We start from the raw sequence: 18,849 nt of genomic DNA, 5'->3' as shown, positions 1-18,849 counted from the left end.
ATTGGTTTTAAGTATATGTCAAGTACAGCGCACATTTATGTAACTGAATCTTTTCTTCTTGCCGTTCAGCCCCTTCATAGAAAAACTATTGTGTTTAATACATACAAGAAATCATTGAAGTAGGATTTCACTTTGCATGGTGTAGAACAAGTAAGGAATGAATGAGTCTTTGTTTTTAGTCTCAAAGTGGCTTTTATTGGAAAAAAAACAAACACTTCAGCATTCAGTGACTCTGACATTATTATCAACAAATATTCATTAACAATTCCATTTAACAACCACTGCAGGACAACCAAAAATAGACTTAAAAAAAGACAAAAACATCTTTCAAGCTGATTGTAAAAATATCAGTTGATTTATAGTAGCCTGTGGACGCTTAATTTCAATGTAATTACAGTGAGTGGTTACATTTGTGTAATAATCAATAGTGGAGGGCTGAAAACAAAACTTACACATGTAAAGTGAGACACTTTACAATTTTAATTATCAAGACTCACACATAAATACCTGAAATCTGCTGCAGCCATAGATCACAGCCAGCGTCTACTACATTTTATTACACAGGACAAGAGTTTGTTTAAATAAGATTGCTCTTTACTGGCCTGCATCGTTAAATAAAAGTTAATAAAAATACATACTGTAGTTTATAAGATACAAAAAAAAGTACAAAAATGTTGTTTTGAAAGAAATAAACGAGCAAGCTCGTTAACCCTGATTGTTTCAGTAGTACAAAATCATAAGCACCATTTGTTCATCTGAAACAATTTATCGCTGTTGGTCACAGAAACATTGTGAGACAGAAACTACGAGATAAACTGGTTTAATGAAGCAGGAATTCACTCACACTGATAGTGGTTAGCAAATCACCAGGATTTAGTGCGATGGAATTGGATGGATTCGATTAACATTATGCATGTATGATCTCAGTGAGTCCCTAACATTACAGTCCACAGTTGCTATGCTAAAGTTAATGCCTAATCTTACAGTTTTTAAGCACATACATTTGAGATTTATTAACACACATGGTTTAAGTTTGACTTACGAGTGGAAAATAGGAATTGTGTTTCTCAGATGACTGTGATTGAAATTGTAAACCAGCCTTTTCGTCTGTGTTTACTGATGGAAAACAAAGCTTTCACTCCAAAGATTATTCACTTATATTCAGCTGTTGTCTTAAAGCCGACTGTGTATTTAAAGACGCGTCAATCAGTAACAGTAGGTCATGATCTTGTCTTATTAAATTTAGATCACAGACCGGCCTTTTCAGATAGTCACTTTCCAAGAAAGCTGTTGAGGATGTTCAATTTCCACCCTGATCCCTTAACATTTTACAGCTTCTGTAAACATTAATACAAATGATTTGTGTAGAATTTGGTCAATGTATCGTGGTTAATGCTGCCGCCGGTCATTTCTGAGCTGACTTGGACTTCTTAGGTGTTTTGCCTCCTCCCTTTTTCTTGGGTGTAGTGAAATTTTTGTCGCACACTTCACATACCCAAAGGCCTGAGGAGACAGAAAAAATTAATGAATAACTATTAAAAAAAGAGACAAGCAGAAACAAGAGCTACCTGTATGCATGATCATCCACTGACCGGTAGGTATGGAGTTCATGCCCACGCAGAACGTGTGGTACCCTCGGTCACATTTGTCACAGAACATCATCTCGTCCTCATGATGGGGCTGCTGGCACACGGTGCACGTCTTACACTCCATACACTGCCAGCGGTACGTTTGGATCACACTCACCAGATCCTTGCTCATGTCCAAGCAGGATGGGTGGCCTAAAGTTAATGGACACAAAAACAAATGTTCAGAAGAAAGCATGCAGACACACACACAAGTGACAGATCCACACATCCACACACACACACACACACACACACACACACACACACACACACACACACACACACACACACACACACACACACACACACACACACACACACACACACACACACACACACACACACGGTCTCACTGACACATCAACATTTAAGAGAGCAACAACTAGAATCTGTTCACATCTCATCAATTTTTCAACTATTTCTGAAATGTCTATAAACTAGTTTTATGACTATCTTAAGTGACAGGACTAGTCTTTTCCTTGATGTCGTTAAGACTGTCTGGTAAATACTGTATGAACAGAACATTAAATGTGCCCACATCTTGACACAGCCTTCAAATGAATAACTAATGTGTGTGTTGTAGTCACTGTACATCATTTGAACAGTGAAATATACATTTACTGCGTGAAACAACACAAATGTTACTGTAAACACTCATACAGTGTTTAAACAATGCAGAATAAACACTTTCCTGAAAGTAAAAAACTTGCTTATACAGATCTAAAAGGTTTCGGGCTCTTCCACTTGAGACAATGAAATGAAGTTGACTGGTAGTGAAATGCACAACTGAACATTTCTTTTGATAGATGATACATTAGACAATGAACATCTGGGTCACTAACAGTTTTGGGGTTTTTTCAAACTAAACGTATGCATAAAACATGAAAACACTTAGCATTAGATGTGGCCAAATTCTGCTGATGTTATGTTGAAAATACTGGAGAAAAAGTTAAAAATACAAACACAACACAAGTAGTGCAGGGAAGTGTCCTTTAAAATGAAGTGCATGAACTTACCGCTGTTATCACATTGGGAGCAGTGAATGAGAGCCTCTGGTTTGCCTTTCTTGTTGGCCTCTTTACCCTTCTGGCAAATGCCACATATAGCATTGGGAATGACCTTAGGCTGCAAGGGCAGAATAATGCTATAAAAACCAACCAGAAACGGGTATCCTGTAGTCATGGACAATATACAGTACAGTGTAGTAGGTCAATGCAGTTTTAATGCCTTGGAGACAAAAGACAAAAACAAAAGGAGCACTATATCTTCTACTTTTGGGAGCACAGGACATGAGTTACAAGTTGACTGGTTTATACACTTGAAACACGAATTTAAACACCTGCTATCAAAGCTGCCGTCCAAATGAAGTCTGACTAAAATCAGCAAACATTAATTTTAGGCTACAAAACTGATCAGAGTCATCTTAAGACAGAGAAACCCACATTACCGGGCCTCATAGGACTAAACAGTATTCATAACAAACTGCAACAAAGTGCAAAGTACCAGGAGATTAAAATATATCTCAGGGTACAAATACAAGAACAACAGGTGGCGTCTAACAAACTCTTGCAAGCATGAATCTGTAATCTACAGTACATTTATTTTCCAATGTAGTAAAGTGCTATTCACCATGTAAGAATGTTTAACGGTATTTGACAAAGATTTGACAATTGTAGACGTGCAGAATGGATATGCTGATGGACATAATTACCACTTCTGTCTGCTCTATGTTTTTTACATTTTTATTTCAGCTCTTGAACTGCGGTTTTTTGACTATGGATGTCTGAAGAGTTGCTTTTTATGCAACACACCACTGACTTGAACAGGGGTCGGAGAGGAAAGATAAGGAAACTCCGGGGACATTTAAATCAGGATGACACACTGGTTAACATGGAAACATTTAATGCTTTTTTAACGCCTCTATAGGACATCGCCACAGAATTTAAACAGGGACGATTGAGAAAGATTTTACAGTTGGACTGCAACAGCCCTTATGTATAACTCACCTAAAGCGACTAACAATGACTTGAACTTTTAAGGGGTCAAAATCTGTGCTTACACTACTTATCTGAAGAGCAGGAAGTATGTGTGTATCCCCAAAATGAACTACATCTGTACTCTTGCATGCTTAAATCATGCCCAGTTATATTAATAAACACCTAAGCTGTGACATCCTTCATTAAAATGTCTCCTGACAGGAAGAGCAGATTAGACTAGACTGCTTTAAAACAAAAGGATGAATTAAGTTTGGTAATGATGAAAATCCAAGAGTCAAACCAAAGAAAACTAAACTAAGAGAGAGAAAAAAACAGCAGCAGGAAAGGGAAATAATAAAAGAGAAGAGTTGGACACAGGCCCTGAATTGCTTCACTACAGTATGCGCATACATATTCTACTAATGATACTACTTTAAAGAATAGGATCACAATTTTCAATTCTAATTCTCTCTGTATCTTCCTGTTCGACTACAGATCATGTCAAAAAGAGGGAATGTGGCACTAAAAAGATAAACGTTGCAAGATATCCCCTAATTTGGATGGTTGCAGCCTCAAATTAATGCTAAAATACATTTTTTGGATAAAAGGAGGGCTGTGATTGTCAGTAGACCTTTTTCACAGCAGACAGTTTGACTTTTCATTGCAGAATAGTCACAGGTGGAACTGATCAAGAAAACCACACTGATGAACCACCCTGCACTTTACCAGAGTCATGAAACTGAAATAGAAATTGAACTCAGCCATCTTTGAAGCTATTAATTGTACCTGTGCTTTTCCTGCACTGAGGTGTCAAAACATGACAGTGAAAAACATATTTAAAGAGGGAAACCTCTACTGGTTTACACTGGTTCATCCGCCAGTGGATTTTACAGTTTTAAGATCAACGGACAACAAGATATACAAGGTATATTCTGCAGATATAGGCTGTTACTTTTATTGTCATCATGTCATGAAATATGTTAAATATATATTTTCTGTCTCAGCTGTCAAGAGGTTTCTATAATATAAGGAATAAAGTTAGTAGCCATTGATACAGATGCTAACCTGTTAGCCTGCTTGAGCCGGGTGTATCTACTGAAACTGAACTGTGCTCAACTTTCAAATCACAGTAAATAGCAGGACCCTAAACATGTCTGAGTCACACTTTCTCATCCCCTCAACATCACAGAAGTATCAATATCAAGGGCAACATGGTTAAAAAATAAATAAATGTATTTGTATGTATTTTATGTCACATTATGATTTATGATCCATTTATGTTTATAGCAATTCATTTCCCACTTGGTATCATTAACTTTTATTTTATTTTAATGATGAAATATAGATTTGTTTTAGTCATGCAACATGTACGACACTCTGAACAAAATTATTCTACATAAAAGGAAATTAGCCCATCTATTTTCAACTTCATAATTTGTTTTTATTCATGAGCTGCATTGTGAAAATATCACACTACTCAAACACTTTGGAGAGTTTTGACCAATTATGAGGTCGCTGTAAACCACTGCATATACTGTAGATGGCAGCCAGACCAGAGCGAAGTAACGTTAATCAGCTAGCAGCCTGCATCACTGACTGTCACATACAAAATCTGGGAACATCAAAAACCGTCAGAAATCATAAAACCTTTCATCTATAAATAGGGATTTTCTTAATGGCCCCTACGTGCACATTACTTTGGCAGATTTAACTGGGTTGTGAAATTATGCTTCATACCTTTTGACATCTGCAAACTATATTTTTATAAATATAAAGTCTGAAGTTATAGCATCTATAGGTCCTGTTGTACTCATCCCAAATTGATACAGTACGTGGACACTAATGAATTCTGGTTCCCAACATGTCAACTAAACTCTGCTCCTGCTCAACCATGTGCAAAATCATCAGATGAGTAAAGGACCGTTCAACTGGTATTGGGTAGTCGAACTTGAACACACTGAAACTAGTAGCTGGCAAACACACACTAGAGAAGGACCATGCCCACACCTCAAAGCTGAGCTGAACTCAACTGGACTTTTCATTAACTGGAATATAGTGTTTTGTTTAGTTTTTTAGGTATTTGAATTTTTTCTGCAACTTTGAGGATTAAAAAACTAAAACAAAAGTGGGTATAGCAGTAGAGTGGAGTGATCAAGTGGTAGCCTTGAACAATTAGATAAAATTCAAGGCGTTTATTTAAAATAAACCTTCTGAATTTAAAATAACTACTAAAGATGTGCTGTGACTGGGTGTTAAAGAAAGGGAAGCAGCACGAGCACTGCTTCTAGTTCAGCTCAGCAACAGTGTGAACAAGGTCAGCATGTCCTCATCTCTCCATGCTGACATTATAGGGACAAGTGAAGCCCATGTCAAACAGCTCTCTGGTACTTATTAACAGATTAACAGTACATCACATGGTGTATAAACAAAGCATATTATTGTACCAATACACAAGTTCAACATTAGGGTTAAGTGCATTCTACACTTCAGGTATAAATGTTAAATTTCTCTGGTGTTAACATCAACTACTTTTTAAAAGCAACCACAAAACGTATGTGGTTTATATTTTCTATATCAGAGTAACAAAAAAAAACTTCAAAAGTGTGAAAGAAAAACTAGCAGCCAAAACATCCACTTACTTGTCTTGGGAGTATCTTTTTTGACAAGTGAGGACACACAAGAGGTATATTGAAGACATTCAAAAAGGAAAAACTTTTAAAGTTAAAATTTGTCTTCGCTGAAAAAAACAAAAAAAAGTGAAAGTGCAGTGAAAAAGAAACACGTGAACTGTTCCTTTAAATTGTTCTTATTGCTCACAGTCTGGTATGAAGGAGAAAAAAAAGCCAGGTGGCAATCATGAAAACAAAAACTGAAGACAGGACCCCCAATTTGTGACTGTGTGTGTGTATTTGTGTGTGTCTGAGTGGACCAGGTGGTCCCAGCTGAAATGCTGACAAACTGTAGAAGCTGGAGAACAAAGTGAAGAAAGGGAGGGTTGGCGGGATGGATGGAGTAAGGGAGTGGTAGTAGTAGAAAGAGGAGGAGGGGGTAGAAAAAAAGTGCTGCTGCTGCTGTTGGAGAAGAGTTCAGGTGGTTTTGTCCTCTACCTTGTACCCAGGGGTGGCTTTGTGGGAGGCAGAATGGCGGTGACCGTCTTTGCCTGGCGTGGATGTCCTGTCTTTGGCCTTGGACTTGTGGCCCTGTCCACCTCCTCCCTCCTGGCTCTCCACGTCTGATGTGTTGCCTGAAGAACTGTCCTGCAGAGGAAGAGAAGAGAAGGAGGACAGAGTAAAGCACAAGAGTTTGTTGTGTTAATAGTTCTGAGATTGAACCAGGACATTTATTTCTTCAATCTATGGATGCAGTAAAAGTAAGTAAAATTGCAGCATGACTACCAATAAAACATCTGCATCATTATTCCAGAATGGATGTATGAACAAGTCTCAAGTGGCAATTTAATGTCTCACAGATGTGTTCTTGTTCTTTTTTTCATCCTTGCCATCCTCAGGGTCATCTGAGTCGGGTTCTGAGTCCAGGGCAGGGAGTTCTGGATCCAGTGGAGGCTCAAACAGAGCTGTATTCAATGGCAGGTACCGCAGCTCATTGGGAGAGTATCTGTTATGCATGATATGACAATGCATCAAGGCAAAAAGCTCAGCACAGTAACAAACCAGAGAACACAATAAAGTAACGTAATTTGAGAGTAATGTACTTTTTGTAATAGTCCTGGAACTGTCCTGGTATCAGAGCCACAGGGTAGGGCCCTGTCCTGGTTAGCTCTGGAGCGAGCACTTTGAACCTTCCCTGGGGCACCTGGATAATCTGGCACAACACAACAAACACAAAGCATGTCAAAATGTATAATACCAAAAACAAGCCAGAGAGGTCCAAGTTATTATGTGTTGTATACTGGTAAAGACCATCATAAATTTCCCTAACTTGTACTTCTGGGGGGGGGGGGGGGGGGGCAACACATTGATTTTGATTAGGAACAGAAGTCTTTGAATGTGTGACTAGATCTGGTCATAGAGACTCAGCCAGTTCACTAAATCATCTGTTATCTTAAATGGGACTTACATGTGTCTGGAGGTCAAAGTAAGCTCTCCTCTCTTCCATACGCTCCCTGTTGAAGTTACTATTGAACTCTGCAGCCTTTTTAGCTGCTTTCTTAATGTATTCAGGAACCTTGCTGGCCTCTACCTTCTGAGGGTTCTGCTGCTGCATTTGCTATGAAAAGACAATAAACAAAGATGGTCAGTGTAACAGTAACAGCAGTCATCACACCCAGGATATACATTTTGTTTGTGTACTTACAGAGTACTCTTTAGCTATTCTCTGTCGCTCTCTCTCCTGCAGTATGACTGAGTACTCAGAGTGTTTGGTGGGATACTCCTTTATCATCAGGTCTATCACCTCGTCACTCCGCAGCGCTGTCAGACCTGGAGGCAAACAAACAGCATTCATGTCCTGTGCACACTTTCACCACATGAAACTAAATAAATAAGTCAAAAATTGCAAAATTTAATATTATTCACAGAGTAATTAACATAATAAACAAGGTACCTGAACATTCAAATTCCTAATGCACTATGTTTAGAGAATGATAGGATTTTGTACTTCAAGCTGGTCTGAAAGTATTAGGGCTGGGACTGGTTCTTACCCAGAGTGCACTGTGTCTCAGTGATGACATTCTGTTCACGCAGGTAGAGCTTCTCTTTGTGGGACAAATCTCTCCGCTCCATATCTAAATAGTAACACACAAAAAAAACAATGCCACTGGTCAGGGAACAGGTTAATAATTCTTCTTAACAGATCCACGGAAAAGACAAAGACCATCATTACAGCAAAAAGCACTACAGAGGTATAGCCAACAGTTTTTTATTGCAGTTCATACCTGGGTACTTCCTCTTGAAGGATGTGACTCCCAAATACTCGCTGACTTGCTCCTGCAGCATGTAATACTCCCCTGTATCATCTGGTGGCCACTTGTACTCTGTCAGGTTCTCTGCTGGGAAATATGTCGGACTGGACGAGGAATGAGGGGGACAGCAGGGGTTGAGTATAAAAACTCTTTAAAGACAAATACTCTGTGGCATGGCAGCATAGAGAATATAATAGGGACTAAACAGTCATGGCTCTCAGTTTGATTATATACCTCCATGTACATTTTTGGAGCCACAAGGTTATTAAAACTGGTTAAAAAAATACTAGAGATGGTTTCAATGTGCACCCTGACGATTTATTGGTCTATGTCAAACAGTACAAGCCAACTCACCCAAGCTCTTGGCTGGAGGTGTCACAGCTTCGAGAGCTGTCACCTGAACCCATTCTCCTCCTCTTGGGAGGCTGGCTGCTGTCATTGGATTCCTCTTCTATTACGTCCTCCTGCAGAGGAAAAGAAAATAATATCATTTTAATGGCTATGTTTAACAATGACATGGGGTGATGCTGGCAAATAGCATACAGCATGGCTCTGTTTTGAATGTGGACTTGTATGTGATGAGCTGAGAGGAAAGAGAGGAAGACCATATGACTTTGTTAAGCCCAACTTTCTCTCACTGGAGTATTGCTTTGCTGCTGTTTGTGGACAGTTTTTTTTCAGCATTTGTGATTTGACGTTTTTTCTCTGATGTGTGATAATACATCATATTTTTTTATATTCTGATCATCTTTGGGGTACTGCCTTTATATGCTGCTGTCATACCAATATTTAGTACTCAGCTGAATGTGTTTCTCTGCAAAACCAACGTTACATAATTATCACTATCGATTACCTCATTGTTTTACACAGAAGCCTCCATTCCAGCATCAGCTGACCCAACAGCTTTTTTCCTGCTTAACTGTTTACTCACTACGACGTCCCTTAATATAACACACTGCATCACTGCACAAATGTGTATCTGTATATTTACAGCTTATACATCTTAATAAATGTATATAATGCACATCAGAATTGTATGCCTAAGTTGCACTCCTACTTATACGCCAGATGCATGTGGTTATTAATGATTTGCACTGTTTCAGGGTTGAAACTAATCTGGTGTGTTGATGGGAGGATGAGCTCAGTGTCACCTAGTAGACACTCTGCTCCGTGAAAAAACCAAACACTAGCATGAACTGAAATACGTTGGTTAATCATGTTTTATTTTACATTTAAAAACTACATAATCATATGTCCATAGAGCCAACAGGCAGATGCAGACCGTCCTGAGCAGGTTAATCATTCATTAGAGGCTGAAACAAAACAAAGAGGCTAACGTTAATTTATGGTGTAGACAAACCCTGTAGGTTGCTAAGGACGTTAGCTTAGCCGTTAGCTACAACGGCGGAGATGCAGAGCTCAGTCATGAACAGAGACAACCGCGATTAACGTTGTCTGCGGAGTAGAAATGTCACCTTTATGGACTGGGCTCCAGGAGTAGCGGGGTTGCTGTCGCAGGGCGGTCTGACAGGGAGCACTGCAGCCATATTCTGCTAGATAAAGCTCTGCTGCTGGGCTAGCTGCTAGCTCACCAGCCGTTTGTTTAGCTCTTTTCTTCCCGGCGACGGTTGGTGGCGGTTGAGAAACGTTACAACAACACCGCCACCGTCTGTACTGGAGTGTAACCTAGGTCCTAGGAGATATGTCTATATTTTGACTTAATTTTAATTATAATTGGTAGTATTTCAATTATTTACATTAACATTGCACTCCTCGACTCTTTAAACGTGAGATTAAAGTGATGCTCTCGCCTTAATGACAGCATTTCAACACATTTCGACGCTAAAGAAAGAAGAAATGTGACTTTAATTAAATAAACTCATTTGGTGAAGCAGCGCCACCCTGCGTCAGCCTGACACACTACAAACACATTATCTTCAACCACGTACGGAAAGTCGGAGGTGGACAATCCATCTGGAGTCTGCGGAAATCATCAACGGGACAATTTTCCTTTCCTTAGCTAGCTATCCATCTGTCAGCCCTCTGTTTCTCCCTTCAGTTCCCATTGCTGTCAAGACGCCACACTGGCGATGTCGGAGTCTTACGGTAAGGAGGCTGTTTGTTTCTGTCACCGTCAACAACTTCACGTAGTCACAGAGCGGGGATGAGGCAGGTGTGCCGAGGGTTTTTTTTTCTCATCGTAAATAAATAGCTGACAGGCTAACCTAGCCGCTGTTGAAGGCTACACTGGCCTCAAAGATGCCCTGTCAGCGTTAAGTAACATCACATTGGTAACACAGCAGAGTTTACTGAGGGTGTTAAGATAAAATGTGTCGAGTTGGTTTTCTCGATAGTCGTGGGGACAGGGCTGAGGGTGATGAAGCTTGCATTAAGACCCGATCGGGAATCCTGTAAACCAGACAGTGTGCTGTAAAGTTGGATAAACCATTAAGATCACAACTGTGGTTTTTAGAGGCAATCATTATCCAAGCTAAGTATGTCAATGTACAATCTCGCCACTATCTACATATGTCAGTGTAAGTGTGTTGATTTGAGATGTGTTTTTAGTCCCACAATTTATTATTGATTATGAATTACCTTTTATCTGCATGTATTAGAGTAGCCAGGTTGGTTATTTACTAATCTGAAACAAATATACAAATGTGGAAACAACTTTTATCATAACTGCATAATTGTAAACCACAATGCTGTATATCGTATTCTCTGCTGTATTTTATAATGTCATACGCCAAAATCAGACTGATTGTTGGAGCCATATTGATAGCAACCTAATACAGTTCAAAAAGTCAATAATTATGTATTGTTTGACATTCATTTTTCATTATGAGCATATAACATAAACATTGTTGGGAAGGATGCTTTCAATTTCATTTGGCCGATTTTCTGATACCTCCAGAACAGAAGACAAATGTGTTGTGTTGTGTGTAAAGGATATCAGTACTGTGATTTCTGTGTTTTCTCGTCAGATTTCCTGTTCAAATTCCTGGTGATTGGGAATGCTGGAACCGGCAAATCCTGCTTGCTGCACCAGTTCATTGAGAAGAGATGTAAGTCAGACAGATTTAACAAACCTTGTTTACAAACTACTGCTGCAGTGTCAATACTGTATTGTCGGTACTATACTATACTACACTACCGTTCAAAAGTTTGGGGTCACCCAAACAATTTTGTGTTTTCCATGAAAAGTCACACTTATTCACCACCATACGTTGTGAAATGAATAGAAAATAGAGTCAAGACATTGACAAGGTTAGAAATAATGATTTGTATTTGAAATAAGATTTTTTTTTACATCAAACTTTGCTTTCGTCAAAGAATCCTCCATTTGCAGCAATTACAGCATTGCAGACCTTTGGCATTCTAGCTGTTAATTTGTTGAGGTAATCTGGAGAAATTGCACCCCACGCTTCCAGAAGCAGCTCCCACAAGTTGGATTGGTTGGATGGGCACTTCTTGCGTACCATACGGTCAAGCTGCTCGCCACCAGATCTGGTGACTGCGCTGGCCACTCCATTACCGATAGAATACCAGCTGCCTGCTTCTGCTCTAAATAGTTCTTGCACAATTTGGAGGTGTGTTTAGGGTCATTGTCCTGTTGTAGGATGAAATTGGCTCCAATCAAGCGCTGTCCACTGGGTATGGCATGGCGTTGCAAAATGGAGTGATAGCCTTCCTTATTCAGAATCCCTTTTACCCTGTACAAATCTCCCACCTTACCAGCACCAAAGCAACCCCAGACCATCACATTACCTCCACCATGCTTAACAGATGGCGTCAGGCATTCTTCCAGCATCTTTTCATTTGTTCTGCGTCTCACAAACGTTCTTCTTTGTGATCCAAACACCTCAAACTTGGATTCATCCGTCCACAACACTTTTTTCCAGTCTTCCTCTGTCCAATGTCTGTGTTCTTTTGCCCATCTTAATCTTTTTCTTTTATTGGCCAGTCTCAGATATGGCTTTTTCTTTGCCACTCTGCCCTGAAGCCCAGAATCCCGCAGCCGCCTCTTCACTGTAGATGTTGACACTGGTGTTTTGCGGGTACTATTTAATGAAGATGCCAGTTGGGGACCTGTGAGGCGTCTGTTTCTCAAACTAGAGACTCTAATGTACTTATCTTCTTGCTCAGTTGTGCAACGCGGCCTCCCACTTCTTTTTCTACTCTGGTTAGAGCCTGTTTGTGCTGTCCTCTGAAGGGAGTAGTACACACCGTTGTAGGAAATCTTCAATTTCTTAGCAATTTCTCGCATGGAATAGCCTTCATTTCTAAGAACAAGAATAGACTGTCGAGTTTCAGATGAAAGTTCTCTTTTTCTGGCCATTTTGAGCGTTTAATTGACCCCACAAATGTGATGCTCCAGAAACTCAATCTGCTCAAAGGAAGTCAGTTTTGTAGCTTCTGTGACGAACTAAACTGTTTTCAAATGTGTGAACATGATTGCACAAGGGTTTTCTAATCATCAATTAGCCTTCTGAGCCAATGAGCAAACACATTGTACCATTAGAACACTGGAGTGATAGTTGCTGGAAATGGGCCTCTATACACCTATGTAGATATTGCACCAAAAACCAGACATTTGCAGCTAGAATAGTCATTTACCACATTAGCAATGTATAGAGTGTATTTCTTTAAAGTTAAGACTAGTTTAAAGTTATCTTCATTGAAAAGTACAGTGCTTTTCCTTCGAAAATAAGGATATTTCAATGTGACCCCAAACTTTTGAACGGTAGTGTATACTATACTATACTATACTATACTATACTATACTATACTATACTATGGTACTATAAATCAGATTCTGCACTATATTGACATAGCTCTTCAGACAACAAACACCCACATACTAATTTAGTAGAAATTCACACACATTGTTAGCTATAACACAATAATGTGTTAAATGTGTTAAAATCAATTAACCTGGTGCTCAAGAATCTAATCAACACGTACCAATAAGTGATAATTTCTTATACTTTTTTTAGCGTAGTTCAGAAAGAAGGACATGTCTAGATAGATTTACTACATGATGCCACATCTCATAGCTTTAGAAATAAGACCCCAGAATAATATTCATTGTGCTGAAGAGGATGAGGACATCACTTGTTGCAGTTGTTTAACTTTTAATGGCAAGATGGCTTGAATGTTTTCATTTTTGTTTTCCAGTCAAGGATGAATCCAACCACACGATTGGAGTGGAGTTTGGCTCTAAGATCATCAGTGTGGTCAACAAAATGGTCAAACTGCAGATTTGGGATACTGCAGGACAAGAACGCTTCAGGTAGGGAAATGTTAAATAAACAGTTGGAAAATCATTGGTTATTGTAATTGTAAGGTGTTTAAGTAAATGTTAAGTATGACTGGAAGTTAAAATATGTCTGCCTGCTCATCCTGACTGCGTGTCTATCAGGTCTGTGACCAGAAGTTACTACAGAGGAGCAGCAGGAGCGCTGCTGGTCTATGACATCACCAGGTAAATCAGCAAACATGATTTCAGATTGTTTGTGTGTCAAGTCCCATCTTAGTTTCTCTTCCTGCCAGCTCACATCAATAGACTCCCTTCGCCTTTTCTAAAATGCTACCTGTTGTCTCTCTCTCTGTCCTTTCTTTCTTTCTGTCCTTTCTCTGTGTTTGCCTCTGTCTTTCTACACTGCAGTCGAGAGACGTATAATGCTCTGACGACATGGCTGAGCGATGCCAGAATGCTGGCCAGTCAGAACATCGTCATCATCCTGTGTGGAAACAAGAAGGACCTGGACGCTGACAGAGAGGTCACGTTTCTGGAGGCGTCACGTTTTGCCCAGGAAAACGGTAAGATTTTTGATCAAGTGGGGATGATTGATATTTTGTCTCTCTGCAAAGCGTCAGTAGAAGGGAGCACCAGGCCTGGACTTATTGTCAGAGGAACAACACTTTCCCCCCCCATCAAGTCCTGAGTACATCATTTTCCTGACAGAAATGCAGTTTACTTCTGTTCTGCAAAGAAGTACTCTGCTTTTAGTAAAATGTTTGTGTGGACTGAATTACTGTGTGTGTGTTTCAGAGTTGATGTTCCTGGAGACCAGCGCTCTAACAGGGGAGAATGTTGAGGAGGCCTTCGTCCAGTGTGCTCGGAAAATCCTCAACAAGATAGAGTCAGGTAGGAAGTCTGATCCTCACCCATAACTGTAACCCCGACTCTAAATCCCTTCTTATCCCAACAGGCTCAACAAGACAGGCTTAGATTCCTGTTCTAGTCTGTAGCAGTTCTCAGGGAGATTTTTCAAAGACATCAAACTCTTCACCTAGTTGCAGCATTGCTCCAGGAAGAGCTTCAATAAAATCAGACATACAGTCACAGGGTATATCCCAAGTCTCTTATTTGACTTTTCCTCACTCCTTGATTTTCACTTGAACCGGAAGTTGTTCCAGTCTGCCATTTAGAAGGCTGTCTCAAGTCTCTTATTCCTGCTCTGAGGAGCGAGGATGCATGAGAGCAGGCATCACGGAAGTCTTTCATAGGCTGACACGCCCCCTTTTTAGATATCAGTTATTGATTGGATGCTACAACTGATCAGACTGATCTGATACATTACTGCAGTTTCATACCAGTGTTAGGACAGATTACAGATTAAACAGATTAAAAGTTTTTTCTTTCATGATCTGTTATTTCCTCTATTGACTGTAATGATGGATCAAATTTAAGTCACGGAGAGTCTGTCTGTTAGCAAGAAACACATTTTAAATAACATTTATATTTTGTATCACTTGTTGTCATTCAGTCACATGTGAGGCTGAAAATTCCTGAGCTTCACGTATGATAAGAGTTTTATGATTTCCTTTTCCCCTAAAACATTTAGCCTAATAAATAATTTCCAGTGCTCAAAAAACACTCTAAACATATTCAGGGTTATTAAATAATTAATTCACAATGGGAATATCAATTAATACAGACACAAATGATGAATAAATAATATGAACACGCTCTGCCAGTAGAAATGGTTCCTGTGCCTCTGAGCAGGACACAGTTTGAATACAGAATCCAGGTTTTTATTCATGTGCAGGTGTTTGTTAAATAGGTAACAGGCTACAGAGATAAAACAGCTGCTGCTCTGACAGTGATAGCTGTGAGCCTTTATAAGTATTAGCACATTGCACATGTGTACAGATACCACCTTCATTAAAAGTCGCTCTAGCTGTTAAAGCCGACTCACAGTTGATCCCGCAGTGATCAGCTGCTGCCGTCATCTTTAAGAGCAAATTTCCATGTTTCCTCTCTCCACACATCTTTTTTTGTTTTGTTTAATGACATGTTTTTTTCCACCATGTAACTGTTGGTAACTTTATGACAGATTTGAAAATGACTGGCAGCCTATCAACTGCATTCTTAACTTTACTATTAAAAAGAATTGTTGGTCATCAGTCCCGCCCTCGTACTTCAACCTTTTTCGTTCTTTTTTTCAGGAGAGCTGGATCCAGAGAGGATGGGGTCAGGTATCCAGTATGGCGATGCTGCACTTCGACAGCTTCGTTCTCCTCGTCGCACTCAGCCACAGGGCACCCAGGAGTGTGGCTGCTAGTGGGCGCAACCAGTGACATACACAGACGAGGTGAAAGAGTCAGAGTACCAGTGTGTTTGTCCCTGTACTATTATGTGTGTGCATGATGAGATGGAGTCAGATTTTTACTAGAGTCTAAAGATTTTCCTGATATCCATTGGAATTCTTTGAGATACCAGTTCGTTTTTTTCACACAAAAACAGTGTCAGAAGAAGAGCTTATGTGCATTGAGCTTTACAGCTTGAAATTCTGCTCATTGTTCACAGTGCATCTGCTGTGCTCAGCCACTCCTCCTCCTCTACACTCCTGTCACTCATGCTGTGATTTACAAACCCTGCAGTCTGAATTCATTGTAAGAGTGAAGAGGATTTTTGTGCCTGTAAAGCTTGTAGTTTTTTCATAAATTCCACAAATGTGGTAAAACTTTCACTAAATGTGACCGAAAGCATCTGTTGGATTCTTTAATTCTTAATTAAAGATGATAAATAGGGTTTTCATGCTTATAACCATTTACTAGTGACTTAAAGGATAATATATAGACAATATTCTATATGTTTGTTATTTTCAACAATCCTACAAAAAGACTAAACCTTACACCTTTTGCTTATTACCTCAACATACAGTCATGCTAATAAGTTTAATTTCTGTGTGTGTGTGTGTGTGTGTGTGTGTGTGTGTGTGTGTGTGTGTGTGTGTGTGTGTGTGTGTGTGTGTGTGTGTGTTTTCAGTGTTTTTCAGACAGGTTTGTGAAGACCAGGAGAAGAAGAGCCATGTGAGACCTAAACAATGTTGGGTTCAGGTTGCTATGCTGGTGGTGACTCCTCTCTGACCTTCTCACGGAACCTTCAGAACCTTCGTTGTCATGGCTGCACCCGCAGAGAGCCCCACCTCCCAAACATCCACTCTCCAATAACCCACTCCGCTGTTGGACAAAACCCAAGCTATCCCCGAATCAGGATGAGAATGACTGACATTTGTGTAACTTACCTCTGTCTTACTTGTTTTCCTATCATCTACACTACATAACTATTTGTAACCCTTTCTTTATTCTACCCACGCTCCATCCCCCTGCTCTTATTTCCTATTAATCCTCTATACCACCTACTTAACTGCTTGCTTCTCTGTATGAAACACACACGTAACAGACACACACTCCCTTCATGCCTTTTTAACTCCTTGCTTACACATTTTCTCCCTGGCAAATTACATTAATCACCACATCCCCACACTGTGCCTGGACCTGCTGAGCCTACGCACAAACCTCCCCTCCTCCCCCCTATCCCTTCCTCTCTTGCATTGTTTTACATCCCATCTTTCTCTTTCTTACCTTTCTTCACATCTATTTGCCTGTCTCTTTATGCAGCGCTCTCTCTCTTTCTAAATTTCTGCCCTATCCCTTCTACAGCATCTGTACTGTACTGTACAGTGTTTCTGTATATACAGACTGACGCATGTTTTCTCCAACAGAATATCAGAGTATTTCATTTATGAAGAGATATTATATGTATATTGAAGTAGATATCATAATCAGCATCTGTTTCATTGTTCACTGTATTATCATTGTTATTATTATCATGTTAAGCTTCAATACACTGGCAACTTGTTAGCAGTATACATGAGCAGTACTGTTTGCAGCAATTTGTATATTTGTAAATGGGACAAGTTGATGTGGATGACATCACAGACTAACTTGTTTAAGTGAAAAAATGCTGTTTATCAATGTTCGTGCTCATACATTAAATAACAGACGCAGAGGGGCAGAAATACTAAGCAGACTTTTAGTTCAGTTCAATCATCTGGAGAGAAAATTTTATCTGTCATATCTTAATTTACACTTGTTCACCCAGCATTCACCTTTCAGATAAATGATCTATCTGATTGTGTAATATCCCTTCTTTAAATGTTGTTTACATGAATAACTGACTGCTGTGGTAAAAACCAATCAAATGCGTTTCAAGTTTTAGCAACGATGTGAACCTGTCTGACGTGTGCTTGGTTAATTTTGTCTCTAAAGATACTGTTTGTCTCCCAAAATCTAACGGCTAAACACATGAAAACACTTCAATTTGGGGATTAGTATTTTTTACATGTAAGATTTAGATTTAATGAGAAAAGGCAGGTGTTTTAAAAGTTTCTTTACCTTGTTGTGACTGGTATAATGGTTGACATAGTTGTATTCAAGCATGAGGACGCCATTCTTGTGTTTTTATTTACATTTTTTGACATTGTAGAAATTAGAAATGAATAAAACAAACTTTTTAATCAAGCACACCTCAAACAATTGGTCTGATAGTGGCTTTGGCTGCTCTACATCAGGTTGCTTATTGTCTCGTGTTTATGTCATCAAGTCCTTAGTTTATATTTATGTATGTCGGTTTTTCTCTTATTATGAATATCATGGATTTTTAATTTATTGTGTATGATAAAAGGATATGTTTTTAAAATAAAAAACAAATACAAAATCCAGACTGATCTCATCTACAATGTCACCAAGGTCTGACTTAAGTGAGTACATCATCTATGCAGTAAAATAACATCTGTGGCACTCAACCACCTGAACATAATACTGTATGTTCATAACCTCATGTGAACCAGCTGTGACACTCAACCAGTGGAACCAGCGTCATGTATGTTCATGATCTCACTTTTGTGACCTCATATGTTCATGACCTCACATTTTTGTGACCCCGTTATGACCTCATATGTGTTTTTTAACTTGTGTATGTTCATGACCTCACATTTGTGACCTCATGTGATTGTAATCTGACATG

General features: G+C 39.3%; 2 protein-coding genes across 2 annotated transcripts; one reads left to right on the top strand and one right to left on the bottom strand.

Moving 5' to 3' along the window:
- Positions 1 to 186: 186 nt before the first annotated feature.
- On the bottom strand, positions 187 to 10,139 carry phf10 (PHD finger protein 10). The gene is made up of 12 exons (XM_062421624.1): positions 10,001 to 10,139; positions 8,880 to 8,989; positions 8,499 to 8,629; positions 8,265 to 8,348; positions 7,919 to 8,043; positions 7,682 to 7,831; positions 7,317 to 7,426; positions 7,072 to 7,219; positions 6,712 to 6,861; positions 2,645 to 2,753; positions 1,593 to 1,781; positions 187 to 1,503 (listed from the first exon to the last, which is right to left on the bottom strand). Exons 1-12 carry the CDS (start codon positions 10,070 to 10,072, stop codon positions 1,406 to 1,408), a joined length of 1,476 nt encoding a protein of 491 aa, XP_062277608.1. The 5' UTR covers positions 10,073 to 10,139; the 3' UTR covers positions 187 to 1,405.
- Positions 10,140 to 10,492: 353 nt separating this feature from the next.
- On the top strand, positions 10,493 to 18,527 carry rab4a (RAB4a, member RAS oncogene family). The gene is made up of 8 exons (XM_062421612.1): positions 10,493 to 10,631; positions 11,513 to 11,593; positions 13,707 to 13,821; positions 13,951 to 14,013; positions 14,197 to 14,351; positions 14,584 to 14,679; positions 15,984 to 16,129; positions 16,807 to 18,527. The coding sequence occupies exons 1-7, from the start codon at positions 10,616 to 10,618 to the stop codon at positions 16,097 to 16,099; spliced, it is 642 nt and encodes a 213-aa protein (XP_062277596.1). The 5' UTR covers positions 10,493 to 10,615; the 3' UTR covers positions 16,100 to 16,129; positions 16,807 to 18,527.
- The last annotated feature ends 322 nt before the right edge of the window (positions 18,528 to 18,849 follow it).

The sequence above is a fragment of the Scomber scombrus genome, chromosome 1 (assembly GCF_963691925.1).
Source record: "Scomber scombrus chromosome 1, fScoSco1.1, whole genome shotgun sequence".
Taxonomy (NCBI): domain Eukaryota; kingdom Metazoa; phylum Chordata; class Actinopteri; order Scombriformes; family Scombridae; genus Scomber; species Scomber scombrus.
This window is presented reverse-complemented; position numbering and strand designations above follow the sequence as displayed.

What these genes read in the sequence shown, in the direction of transcription:
- phf10 (XM_062421624.1), bottom strand. Translation starts at nt 10,072, where the DNA reads ATGGCTGCAGTGCTCCCTGTCAGACCGCCCTGCGACAGCAACCCCGCT. An exon ending in TTCCAGGACTATTACAAAAA is followed by an intron (nt 7,220 to 7,316) that starts GTACATTACTCT and finishes CATGCATAACAG; the next exon opens with ATACTCTCCCAATGAGCTGC. An exon ending in CTCCCAATGTGATAACAGCG is followed by an intron (nt 1,782 to 2,644) that starts GTAAGTTCATGC and finishes CATTAACTTTAG; the next exon opens with GCCACCCATCCTGCTTGGAC.
- rab4a (XM_062421612.1), top strand. An exon ending in CCAGTTCATTGAGAAGAGAT is followed by an intron (nt 11,594 to 13,706) that starts GTAAGTCAGACA and finishes TTTGTTTTCCAG; the next exon opens with TCAAGGATGAATCCAACCAC. An exon ending in GCAGGACAAGAACGCTTCAG is followed by an intron (nt 13,822 to 13,950) that starts GTAGGGAAATGT and finishes CGTGTCTATCAG; the next exon opens with GTCTGTGACCAGAAGTTACT.